The sequence below is a fragment of the Oncorhynchus mykiss genome, chromosome 13 (assembly GCF_013265735.2).
Source record: "Oncorhynchus mykiss isolate Arlee chromosome 13, USDA_OmykA_1.1, whole genome shotgun sequence".
NCBI lineage: Eukaryota > Metazoa > Chordata > Actinopteri > Salmoniformes > Salmonidae > Oncorhynchus > Oncorhynchus mykiss.
In genome coordinates this window covers 40,830,598-40,844,031 of record NC_048577.1, presented here as the reverse complement: position 1 = coordinate 40,844,031, position 13,434 = coordinate 40,830,598, and the positions used below count along the sequence as shown (strand labels likewise).

General features: G+C 44.3%; 1 protein-coding gene across 1 annotated transcript; it reads left to right on the top strand.

The window, feature by feature from the left end:
* The first annotated feature begins 548 nt into the window (after nucleotides 1-548).
* Nucleotides 549-12,630, top strand: LOC110486364 (ribonucleoprotein PTB-binding 1). Its single transcript, XM_021557897.2, has 14 exons — nucleotides 549-907; nucleotides 2,292-2,358; nucleotides 2,512-2,981; nucleotides 6,399-6,590; nucleotides 6,700-6,820; nucleotides 7,435-7,535; nucleotides 8,030-8,108; nucleotides 8,439-8,626; nucleotides 8,787-8,868; nucleotides 8,980-9,119; nucleotides 9,550-9,621; nucleotides 9,779-9,910; nucleotides 10,495-10,554; nucleotides 10,652-12,630. Exons 1-14 carry the CDS (start codon nucleotides 593-595, stop codon nucleotides 10,784-10,786), a joined length of 2,154 nt encoding a protein of 717 aa, XP_021413572.2. The 5' UTR covers nucleotides 549-592; the 3' UTR covers nucleotides 10,787-12,630.
* Nucleotides 12,631-13,434: the final 804 nt, after the last annotated feature.

Below are 13,434 nucleotides of genomic sequence, written 5' to 3'. Positions count from 1 at the left end.
GTTCATCATTTGTAACACTTTCACCGAATGTAAATGATCAATTGTGTATTTATTTTTTTTAAAAAAAAGGAGAGTTGAGTGCAAAGCAAAGGGAAGTCCACTTCTGTTTGCCAACTTGAGCAAACTGTCTACTCAGATGTGGTATGATAAACATGCTAAGGTCCAGTGTGCCTAGAGGCGAAAGCTAATTTGATTTTATGCCTAAATAATTTCCCTTTTTTCCCTTTTTTCCCTTTTCCTAAATAAAATAACATTTCCTGTCAATCAGGGACATATACAGCTGAATGTAATACAAACACCTCAACTTCTATTGAATCAGAAATTAAATAGTGATTTTATCAATATGTTCATACCGGTAATTCAATTCAATGTACTGGATCATGTGGGTTTGTTGAATTTGTAGTGGGCGTAACTGGTTTTGATTTATGACAGGCAAGCTACATCTACCCGCCCCGCTCATGACGTGACGTGGTATAAAAAAAAAATGCATCTTCTCGTCCAATTAGAAGCCGAGTTGCGCCCATGTGTGTATTGTTTAAACTGCTCAAATCTGACGGCGTTGTCAGTTTCAGAAAACTTTCAGGCAAAGGTGATGGCGGCCGCGGTGTCCGTTAGCGCAGCTGGCAGAGAAGAAAATCCAAATGCAGGGCCCAATTTCGCTAGCCGTCCATTTCACGAAAACTATGACCCCGCTGTCGAACACGAGAATTGGGTGTCCAGGGATCCCGAACTCGAGCCGAGTGATGGGGATGCATCATCGGACAACGAGTGTCAGCGAAGGGTCGATGAAGAGTTGACGACGCTTAGCCCTGAAGAGATTGAGAGTCGCTTGGACAGAACTCGTCGAGAGTTTTACAATCGCCGGAAAATCATAATAAAAAACCTGCCATCCGATGTTAGCAATCAGGTACGTTTCCTAAACTTTTTTTAGTTTTCAGTAACGTTAAAAAGCTAACGCGGGTCAGTAATTTCATCAGATCAAGCCTAGGATGCAGCTCGTTAATCTAGTAACGTTATGTAAAAGATAAATAACTACACCCGTGCCATGAAATTGACATCTAGCTATATTACCAGTAATTTAACGGAGTTCGCTGACTCTTGGTGATGTCTTTATTCTAGTTAGCTATCTTTTCTTAACGTTAACTAGCACAGTTTCCTAGGAACTAACAATGATTTGCGAACTAATCATAGTTCCATATTATGTCGCCAATAAACTTCTATTTGCGCTCTTAAGGTATTGCTACGTGGTAGGTGATGTTTGGTGGTTATTCACGGCCTGGCTGTAATTGCCCATTCCAGCATCACGCGTGGTTGATGGACAAGTTGAAAGTGCAGAATTAAAATCCTCGTGCGGAAAGGCAATGCTAGTTGCTAACGTTAGCAGAACTGTTTGTTTTGACCAGTAATTGTCAGGCTATGGATTGACCATACATTGTATGTGACTGGTTCAAAAGTCTGTCGTTAAATTATTTTCAGGTAATGTCCCTCATTGAAACAAACTTCATGGCCCTGAAACATTTTGTGTAAAACATTATTTAAAAAAAAAGTTGGAACATGCTTGACTCGTGGGGAACTGTGGCCTGTGCGCGTTTCATTGTTTGCCTGGGTGCATATTGGGAGTTCGAGATGGGAACGTGAGTAGCAGTGACAAAGGGTTGAAGGTGTAGAGGCAACGTAGCCGCTTTCAGAAAATGCTAGACAGCATTGCGATTCGTTTGTGGAACAGGCAAAGCATTGTGGAACAACATTTCTTCTAGCACAGTGAATGGGCAACTTTTTTCCACCATTGCCCGATAAGCTGGGGCTGACTTTGCTTACAGCAGGTGTCTTTGCCAATTTGAAACAAATAGCAATCATCCTAAATTGTTTTGATCAATACTTCTGAGCATTTAGGTACTACAGATGGTCTATACTCAAATATTGTTGTGGAAAGCACTTGTCAATGTCACACTATCCCTAATTGGACACTTAAACTGATAGCAACATGCTTCGACCCCCCCCCAAAATGAATGGAAAAGCAAGTCAGTGAATAAAAGTAGACATATAGATGGAGCTACACAACAGATGGCTTTAGATTAGGGATGTTCACACATCACATTAGATTGTCGTGGTTTCAAGTGATTGTAGTGTCTAACACTTAGTTTTAAGCAGAATTTATGCCTACACCGTTGGTAGGGCGTTTGGTAGGGCATCTCTGGCCAAGGAGGGCATTTACAAATATTGACTGGAATTCTGTGGAAAAAATTATAGGGAAACACTGATTGTAGCTCACCACACTTTCTCCCTTTCAGGAGGTACATGAGCTGTTGCGCAGCTATGACTTGAAGTACTGCTTTGTGGACAAATACAAGGGAACAGGTAGGTAAAAGACTGAAATGTAAGACTAATTGGATGCAGCAGGCTCTCTGACAGAGCTAGACAAACAGATTCCTCAACTCTCTTCCTATTTTGAGCGATGTAACCTTCCACATAGTTCAAAGTCTTAGCTCATATTCTCTCTTCTCCCCTCAGCTTTTGTCACACTGCTCCATGGGGAGCAGGCACAATGTGCCATCAAAGAGTTCCACCAGCACATGCTGCGGGAGCGGGAGATCTCTGTGCAGCTGCAGCCCACCGACGCGCTGCTGTGCATCGCCAACCTGCCCCACGCTTTCTCCCAGCAGCAGTTTGAGGAGCTGGTGAGACCCTTCGGCAACCTAGAGCGCTGCTTCCTGGTCCACAGCGCCTCCACTGGCCACTCCAAGGGCTACGGCTTCGTGGAGTACATGAAGAAGGACTCTGCGGCTAGGGCTAAGTCTGAGCTGCTGGGGAAGCAGCTGGGCTCCAGGATGCTGTACGTCCACTGGACTGAGGTGGGCTCCCTCACCTACCCCCTGCTGCACTCCAGGTGTCTCTGTGTGGACCGTCTGCCCCCCAGCCTACTGACCGCTCAGGACCTCGGCAATGCCCTGGCCGACACGCACGTACCCATCTTTTGCCAGGTCAGTCGCATGTGAACACGCGCACAGGAACTCCAACGACCTCTCACACAAACTTGATACTGATATTTTCAGAGGATTTAACATGTGTATCGGCCTCTCATGAATAGTATATATCTACTAGCGTTTCTCAGTTCAATTTGTATCGGAGTGGCTCCAGTGTACTCTAGTAGCAAGCAGAACATACCTGCTTGTACTTTTGGCACACCTTTTTACTTTGTTAGTCATGAAAGCTGTTCCAACTGTTTCCCCATAGGTTTTTGTAGAAGCAGCGGTGGCAGAGTTAGCGTATGCATGGCTAATGGCACGGTATTAGAGGCCCTCTTGGCCTCAAACACCATTTTGTTTTAAAGCTAATTCTACACATTTTGCCGTTGTGTAGAGGAAATGAGCAGTTTTAGAGAATTTCTTGCAATTATACATTTTGCCATTGCTTATACCCTTTTCTTATGCTATCTGGGTGACTCAAACGTATAACAAAATCAATGGAGTGCCAATGCAATGACATTTTTAAATTTGATTGTCCCGGGCTGTTTATACTTTGATTGTTAGTTAAAGATCAGAGCTCCGTTGTCTTGTCTACATACTTTATATCTGGTTGACACTGACTGTTTTACCATCCTGAAATATTTTTATTACATTAATTACAATTTTTCAGTGGTGGCCATGATTTAAAAACGGTGGTGGACTGCTGCTAAGTGCATGTAGGGGAAACACTGCAACTGCTTTTGTTTACACTGATCAAGTGTGTTTGAGGTAGCTGTGCTGCAAGGTTCAGATGGTTGTGTTATGTAACATGGGGCATCTATAGTGATGACAGGGTCTTGGGCAGTTCACATAAAGGAGGTCGCTATAGGTGGGAGTATTTTGTATGAATCTGGCTTTCGAGCCCTCACCTTCGACCTGCTTTTCCTGTGGCCACTTGTTTCTATAGCAATGAGCATTGCTGGTTTCTATGGAGACGACCATCTGACTCCCAGGTGGTGTCAGTCAGCAGGCCTCTGGCCCTACAGGCCTTTCTGGAATGAGACAGGGGTGTTCTTTTGGCACCATAAGCACAGTCATTCATATACCATTAGGGCACGGTAGTTTGAGGTCTGGCAGAACACTGTTGCGTAATAGTGCGAGTGAGGCAATTTAACTATTGGACAGGTTAAAACTCAGGAATATGAAGCTTGTTTTTTTCATAGCTCACTTGGTCTTGATACATTGTTTATTGCCTTTCTTGTAGATCGACAAACTGGAGAGAATTGATTGGTAATTGCTTTTAAATGTTGAGACTCCAGTAGTAGCTGTGGCAAACTGGAGAGAAGATTTGGGAACATGAAGTCCCAAGTATTTTCTCTACTTTATATTACAGAATGCCGCTGGGCATGATTAAGTTTAATCCCACCTACTGTCTCTAGTAGAGGTCGACCGATTAATCGGAATGGCTAATTAATTAGGGCCAATTTCAAGTTGTCATAACAATTGGAAATCGGTAATTTTGGGTGACGATTTTGGCTTCCCCCCCCCCTTTTTACACCTTTATTTAATATTTTTAACTAGACAAGTCAGTTAAGAACACATTCTTATGTTCAATGATGGCCTAGGAACGGTGGGTTACCTGCCTTGTTCAGGGGCAGAACAACAGATTTTCACCTTGTCAGCTCAGGGATTCAATCTTGCAACCTTACGGTTAACTAGTCGAACGCTCTAACCTCCTGCCTCACAAGGAGCCGCCCGCCTGTTACGCGAATGCAGTACGAGGCCAAGGTAAGTTGCTAGCTAGCATTAAACTTAATCAATCATAATCACTAGTTGATATTACTAGTTTATCTAGTGTGTTCTGCGTTGCATATAGTTGTTGCAGTGCGCATTCGCGGAAAAGGACTGTTGCTCCAACGTGTAACTAACCATAAACATCAATGCCGTTCTTAAAATCAACAAACGGCAGTATATATTTTTAAACCTGCATATTTATCTAAAATAAATCCAGCTTAGCAGGCAATATTAACCAGGTGTCACTTCTCTTGCGTTTATTGTGCACAGTCAGGGTATATGCAACAGTGTGGGTCGCCTGGCTCGTTGCGAACTAATTTGCCAGAATTTTAGGTAATTATGACATAACATTGAAGGTTGTGCAATGTAACAGGAATATTTAGACTGATGTATGCCACCCGTTAGATAAAATGCATAACGGTTCCGTATTTCACTGAAATAATAAATGTTTTGTTTTCGAGATTGTTTCCGAATTCAACCACATTAATGACCTATTTCTGTATGTTATAATTAAGTCTATGATTTGATAGAGCAGTCTGACTGCGTGATGGTATGCTGCAGAGGGCTCATCAGCATTTCTTCAAACAGCACTTTTATGCGTTTTGCCAGCCGCTCTGCTGTTTATGACTTCAAGCCTATCAACTCCTGAGATTAGGCTGGTGTAACCGATGTGAAATGGCTAGCTAGTTAGCGGGGTGCGCGCTAATAGCGTTTCAAACGTCACTCGCTCTGGGACTTGGAGGAGTTGTTCCCCTTGCTCTGCATGGGTAACGCTGCTTCGAGGGTGGCTGTTGTCGATGTGTTCCTGGTTCATGCCCAGGTAGAAGTGAGGAGAGGGACGGAAGCTATACTGTTACACTGGCAATACTAAAGTGTTTATAAGAAGATCCAATAGTCAAAGGTATATGAAATACAAGTGGTATAGAGAAATAGTCCTATAAAAATACTATAACTACAACCTAAAACCTCTTACCTTGGAATATTGAAGTCTCATGTTAAAAGGAACCACCAACTTTCAGGCGACCCATACTGTTGCATATACCCTGACTCTGCGTGCAACAGGCAGTTAACCCAATGTTCCTAGGCCGTCATTGAAAATAAGAATTTGTTCTTAACTGACTTGCCTAGTTAAATAAAGGGTAAAAAAAAATGTATAAAAAAAATGTTCTCCTGTTCTGAGCAAGGAACTTAAAAGTTAGCTTTCTTACATGGCACATATTGCACTTTTACTTTCTTCTCCACACTTTGTTTTTGCATTATTTAAACCAAATTGAACATGTTTCATTATTTATTTGAGGCTAAATTGATTTTATTGATGTATTATATTAAGTTAAAAAGTGTTCAGTATTGTTGTAATTGTCATTATTACAAATACATTATAATCTGCCGCTTAATCGGTATCTGCTTTTTTTTGGTCCTCCAATAATCGGTATCGACGTTGAAAAATCATAATCGGTCGACCTCTAGTCTACCATTGTATCAAATACTCCTTTCTACTAATTGTGGTGAGGAAATCGGTGTGGATGGTGTTTTAAAAAAATTTCAAGATGTTTAATATTACTGAATTCTGTGTAAACCTATTTAAATGGCAAATGTAGTCATTAGTTTTGGACTGATTGCATAAGGAGCGCATATTTAACTTAATTTTCCTTTATTCAGTTGGCTCAGGGCCAGGATGACAGTTTCCGGCGGTTTGCCATGTTGGAGTTCTCCTCGGCAGAGATGGCTGAGCAGGTGCAGAGAGAGGTTGACGGCAGGGCGCTAGGTGGGACCCACATCCGCGTCTCCTTCTGTGCCCCTGGACCCCCGGGAAGAAGCATGCTGGCTGCCCTCATCGCTGCCCAGACCATGGTAAAGACTTCTTGGTTGCCACACCAGACCATATGTTTGAACTATTACTTCCTTATGTTACTGTGGTAAAACAAATGTTCTGAATGGCGCTCCTCTTCCCTCTCCACAGGCCCTGAACCGAGGGAAAGGTCTCCTCCCTGAGCCCACAGCCATGCAGATCCTCACAGGCCTCAGTAACCCTGCCACCCTCAAGATGCTGCTCAACCCCCTCACCCAGGGCAGGAAACAAGGTGAGTAAGATCATGCCATTTTCTAAAGGAAGATGATGTATGGTATGAGTCTCTTACCCTGCTGTTAATGCTTTAAAGCAGGCGTGTCAAACTCATTCCATGGTGGACCTAGTGTCTGCTGTTTTTTTCTTCCTTTCAAGTAAGACCTAGACAACCAGATGAGGTGAGTTCCTTATGAATTAGACCTTAATTCATCAATCAAGTACAAAGCAGGAGCCAAAAGCCGTAGAAATTCTGTGGAATGAGTTTGACATGTGCTTTTAAGCTACAATAGTTATCTTTCTTGGCGACCTGACCAAATTCACATAGAAATGTGAGTTATAGCTCTGTCATTTTGTAAGGAAGTCTAAGAAGTGGTAGATATTTTCTATGTGTGCAATTTCTATGCTTCTCATTTAAGGTTTTTGGTTTTGTCTTTTTCTTTTGTACACCAGCTGAAAATATATTTCACATCAGTTAAGATCACACGATGATTCTCTACACTTGCTTGTTTTGTCACAAACTGAAATTAGGCAAACTATTAGAATTTTAGCAACAAGGATGCATATTGGACCTTTAAATGCATGGTGAATGAATAGGTTGTCAGGTCTTACGGTCAAATGGTCTCTCTGCAGGTCTCCTTGGTGCTGCTCCCACCATGCCGCTGCTGGCTAACCCCGCCCTGTCTGCTGCTCTGCTGCAGCTCCTCCTCCAGAACCAGGCCCAAGTTCAACAGGTACCCTGCATACCATGCCCTGCATACTCACCACCTCTCTCCTCCAGCTCCTCTCCCCTCTTTTGTTGGTTCATTAGTCTCTCATCCACACTTCTCCTACTTTATTCTCTCCTCTACTATCAGCAAGCCTTATTGGGAAATCATCTTCTCTGGGCTCAGGTGCTGCACAATAAAGAGAATCGACTACTTCCCTGTGTGAGTGATCACTGAGCGTGTGTGTGTGGTAGATATAGGTTTGTCGTGGAGGGACTGCTCCCTAAACCAAAGCTGGTAAATGCTCTCCCTCTGGAAAGCGTTTCTTTCTGCTGTGTTCTTTTTGAGGTGGTTTTCTAGTAATATTAATATGCAACTGGTTTGTTTTTGAAGTGTTTTACTGTGAATTCTGACTGACATAATTCTTTAATGTGACATTTTGGTTCAGTAAATATCTGGTATGTAGACTATTAGCATCTTGTGGGTCACTGAAGCGTGTGTTTAACTCGTGTCTCCTACAGGCAGGACTGATGGGGGACAACCTTCTGGCTGCTATGCCTCTCCAGCAGGGAGTCCATCTGCTGGGAGACCTGCCTCAAGGTTTGGCCTTCCATTCATCACAATTCTTTATTGGCATGTCTAAAGTCTATTTGTATTGCCTATACAACTCACTAGTGGCCGTTTCTCTAGTTTGACTTATTTATCACATAGAGCAATGCTCTACATTGATGCTGAGCATATGCATGCTATGCTAGCCCTGCTGCTCTGTTAGTGATTCCATTGCAGGTTCTTTACACATGTCGTGGATTTGGGCAGTACTTATTACATCTAGGTTATTTACTGTGTTGTATTGATTTTCAGTGTGTTTTCAGGGTTCTCTACATTGCAGTGATGGGGTGTTATATTAATAAGTTTGTCTCGTGTCCCCAGGTGGTGTGGTTCCATCCCTGGGCCTCCAGTCAGACCCTATGGGCCCCTTAAACCCCCACTCTATGGGTCACCCCCTGGGCAGAGAGTCCCCTACGAGCTTCTCCCAGAACCCCTCTCCCACTCTCCAGGGCATGTCCATCTCCCACCTGGGTGGTGTGACGGGGGCAGAGGGGCTTACAGCACCTGGGGTATGATGATGATGATGATGATGATGATGATTAAAATGCTCTATATACTTTTCTAATATTGTCCCTACTAGCAGGTATGCTCAAGTCATTGTGCCTCATTACATAACATCAAGTCCCCATATTAAAAAAAATATTTTTTTATTAATGTCTTCTCCAATAGGTGTCCATTCTAGGACACCCTCCCAATGATGGGAATCTTCCCCAGAACCCCTTCAATGTCCACAGCCTGTTCCCATCCCCAGGTGAGCTGCCCCTTCTAACTGTCTGCAGCCTGTGAAGTTTGGCTCTGATTCCTTCCCAGTATTGACCCGTAGGGTTTTTCTCCTTTTCCATTCCTGCCGTCCTTCACTCAGGCGCCAACTGCAGGCCCCACCCTTACAGGAAGAGACCAGCGCTAGGCAACTCATCCAACCAGCGCACACAGAACATCCACTGTAACTACAGGCTGCGCTACCAGGAGTCCTACACCCCAGACTACCCCCCAATACACCAGGTAGGTCCCCCTTATCCTCTAATGTCCAGCCCTACTGCCTGGCCTGGCTCATCTGATGTTGTGATAGAATGCCTGCTCATTGATGTTTATTTGATATCCGAGGACACTGCTGTCTTGGTTAAGGTCATTGTGGCCACCGGTGGGTTTTTTTACCTCCCTGGCTGCCCAGTCAGTGCATGGATGTTTTTCTAGTGTGACGGAACACAGTGGGCCTGCCTATCAGCACCACTTCCTCCCTGTCTGGCTACCGTGTCCTCACAATGGTTTGAACCTAGGGTCCTCACCTCGCAAACACGGGACTGCCCGCTTGACAACGTACTAGCCAGATGTGCCACCAAAAAGCTTGCAGCTGCGGAGTAAGAGTACGGTACGACCTTAACTTGGTTACATGAGCAGCAGGTTTAATGGCGTCTGGCTCCTCTCTTCCCAGGATCCTCTGGGCCATCTGTATGAACAGCAGGAGGCTCTGGACACTGGAGCTCTGGCAGGGTTCGGACAGCAGGTAAGACACTAAATCATCTCCACTATTCACATCCAGCCTTCAAGCTGTGGCACCTCTTGCCTTTTCAATTTCCACTCTCCTTTGTAGTCGGACTTTTTAATATATACATGTAGAACTGTACATGCAGCATAGAATAACATGATGAATGTCTCTGTAGCGCTTTGGCCACCCCAGCTACAGTGAGCAGGCCTCCTCCCGCTATAGTTACCCCCCCAGCCCGCCCTCGTCTTCCTACTACAGCTCGGTGGCACCTGGCCCCGGCAGCCTCCCCTCCAGCCATCTCAACAAGGTAGGGTCACACACACTTTTCCTTCCCAATGTAATCAACAGATCGAATGAGGGTTGAGTGTCTGCTCAAAATATAAAGGCTGCCCTCTGTTATTTAGACTTAGCGGAGAGGTCTTGACATCTGTTGGCTAGCCTAGCACCCATGTTGGGGACAATCTAAGTTATGAAACAGTTGGGCTGAAAATGTTAAGTGAAAGTTATTGGCTTAATCTGCGTGTCCTCGGTCCACTCAGACGAATGCGGACAACACATTATCTGATATGCTTGAAGCCGCACATGGTTGCATAACCACAGTAGCCATGCTGGCAGAACGATGACAAACTAAATGGTGTATGAGTGTCTTGCAGTGTCTTTGTAGCAGAATCCTGTGAAGTCCCATGCGGCTGTTCGATATTGCATCTTTCTGTTTGAGTGGACTGTGTAGAAGTTGAAGGGATCGATCGGGCTTTACTGTACCTGGTTGTTCCTCTTAGTTTTGCGCTCACAAAGACCCAAGCCGCCCGTCTTTACTGAAGATGAAAACGTACATTGAGACCAATGCATTGTGGTGCTGTTTTGATCCCTGAACACTGTTTGTCTGTTCAGGCTGTGGGCATGCCTCCTGTGAGCCACTCGAACATGTACCCTTCTGGTCTGGGAATGAAGGTCAGTGTGCCTCTTTGTCGGTTGGTCTGCCATTTCCTGTTCTGTCTCCATTTTTCGCCATGGCATTTACCGTGGTTTATGTCTCTGCCCCCTCTAGACTCCCGTTGGTGGTCACAAGCGTCTGATCCCGTCTCCAGAGCCCAGCCCAGAAGGGGGCTACGTGGGACAACACTCCCAGGGCCTTGGGGGCCACTATGCTGACTCCTACCTGAAACGCAAGCGTATCTTCTAATGGAAACCAATCAACGCCTCTTGTACGAGATGCCAGTTAACAGCCGATGGCTGATGGCTCCACCAATCAGCTTTTAGGTTTGGGCTTGGCAGTCCCAGTGGTCTCTCACTTGTGTTCCTGCCAGCGACCCCCTGGAGCGCGCTGGGGTTGCAGCCTGTCGCTAATCGGGACATAATGCTTGCCAGTGTATGGGAGTTTTGATGTTTTTTTTTTGTAAATATATGATTTCAGTGTGCTTGTAAATGAAGTTTTATCCTTTTTTTTTTTATGTCTTATTTTTTTCTATCAGGAAATCCCTTTGTTTACACACTGGGAGTTACCTTGTACTATAAGAAAATAATCGTAACATCTGATTTCAGGTCTTTTTTTTTCTTCTGCGTATTCCCTTCATTGATTGGCTAAGCACTTTTTATTTTAATTTTTATATTTTGTATTAGTTTTTTTCTTCCTGTTGTGATGGTGTCAACGGGTTTCTATTTTAAAACGTTTTGCCTCCCGATATTTTTGTATATAGTTCATTAGTTTGTTTGATGGGATGTTTTAATTTTTTTTCCCGCGCGCCTTCCTCCTACAGGGGTTATGTACTGACGGTCTGGACAGAATTCAGGCCTTGGATTCACGTAGATCTGTGTAGCAGTACTGCCTTCCTGTCTTTCAGTCCTTTAGAAGAACTGTCCCCTTACACAACTAGTCTGGAATATGCTGTTTTCAACCCTTCACTCTTCCACCCCTCTGTCTCATTTGGGAGCCTGTTCTCTACACTGAATGTTTGTTGTTGCACTTGGAGGACACGGGCAGATCACAATTCTCCAGGTTTGTTGAATTTCTACGGTTCTCACTCGTTCCCCCCCCATTCTGTTCTCTGCAGAATCTTGTATGTTCTGTGTTGACGTAAGCTCTTTGTCGGCTGAGTATTTGCATCTCAACCACCATGGCACCTGATTTTGCTCTTGTTCATTCGGAGGGGGATGGTAGCTGTGCCTTATCCATACTTTAATATCTACAGATTATGACAGTAAGCAGGGACATCTGTGGCCTCTGTCCACCCAGAGCCTAAACATTAATTAACTGTACTATCATTTATTAATGAGCCATGGCTAGGTTGGCTCCCCTGTGGCTGTCCCTCCCCTGTAGACCAGCAGGGGGGGGCTGTTGATCCTCAGGCTAAACTGAAATTAAATCAAGCTTGACAGTTTCACACTGATGGTTGACAAACTGAAACGGGTAGAATTTCCATTCAGTTTTCCAGTCCAGGAGAAGTTGACTTCCAATCTGAAGTGTTAATACGATGGGAGTGTCCAGGGACTACAAGGTCTGCCTCGGAAGGTTTGCATGGAAATTAAGCTTATGATTGGTCAGTGATTGAGTTCTTAGTCTGTGAAGAATAATCTGGTTGACATTTTGATTGTGATCACCATTACCTCTTGACTTCTGATGGGAACTGCAATTACACTTGAGCCTTAACAGTTCCCCCCCCCCCCCCCCCCCCCCCTCCCTCTGTCATCTCATCTTCCCCTCTGTGGGCTTTCTGACGACATCCCTTTGTACATACTTTAAAGCTTGATCATTTCCTCTGAGTCCTAAACTCTTGTTTTCTCAATCATATCTTTGGCCTCTGGTCTGTTTTAAGATTGCAACTGCTGCTCAATATTTTGTGTTTTTTAGTGACCATTACCAAGTGCAGCCACCTGTCTGGTGGTAGATTTCCCCATGTTCTGTATAGACCAACAGGTGCTGCTCGATGATATGAATTAAGATTGCTTTTGTTTTTCCTCATACATGCTGTCTGTCATCTGTACTGCCATATGTCTGTTTTGGCGCAAGTAAATGTTATTTAATTAAACTTTTTGTCGTCAGTTAATTTCCATGGTCAATAGGCTGGCTGTTAGACAGCACTTGTGTTACGTTTTTATGCTCAGTTAACTCAGGAAAACACTGACTTGCAAAGTTTGGTTGACAAGCGTTGCCATGGATGCAGCCACCACACCTGAGCCGCCCCCCCCCCACCCCCCCCTACCTCTCAAAAGTGAGGAACATAGGTCAAACTTGTAAATAAATGATTGTTACCCCTATGGCTCTCTAGTCCCTGTTTGGGTTATGTACCTCAATCCTTAACCGTCAAATGAATAAACTTAAGAGTCCTGAACTGGTGCTACTGGGTTGTAATAACGGTCTTAAAGCAACCCCATAATTCCAAATACCAGATGGTTGGCATGCAGACCTGCACTTATTTTTGGTTGTAGGTCTACCCTATGAACAAGGACTGCTTTTCAATCTTTCGTAAACCACCAATTCTGCTATTCATCAACTGACGTTTTCATTGACTACCTTGAAACCACTGTCGAGGTAAATCAGTGATACAATAGATGGCTTCAGAATACAGATACAAATTGGCCAAGTATGGCTTCTGTCATGACTGCTGCGTAGGACGGCTGTGAGGATAGTTGTGTTCTTGTTTCTGGGTCTGTGCAGTTGGGCCACAAAGCATCTCTCCGACATGCACATTACAGTCCTGGAGTTGCACACTCAGATGTTAGTCTTCTTTACTCGGTGAACGTGGCTCTGGAAAATCACCCTGGTTGACGCAGCCTGACTCCCAAGCCTCCCAAAGCCATGGCTGTGTTTGTCAACTCCAAAGGTTAAGATTT

Bases quoted from the DNA above. Each gene is read 5' to 3' on its own strand.
- LOC110486364 (XM_021557897.2), top strand. From the start codon at position 593: ATGGCGGCCGCGGTGTCCGTTAGCGCAGCTGGCAGAGAAGAAAATCCA. The intron at 6,591-6,699 runs GTAAAGACTTCT...CCCTCTCCACAG, and splicing joins TCATCGCTGCCCAGACCATG to GCCCTGAACCGAGGGAAAGG. The intron at 8,109-8,438 runs GTTTGGCCTTCC...TCGTGTCCCCAG, and splicing joins GCTGGGAGACCTGCCTCAAG to GTGGTGTGGTTCCATCCCTG.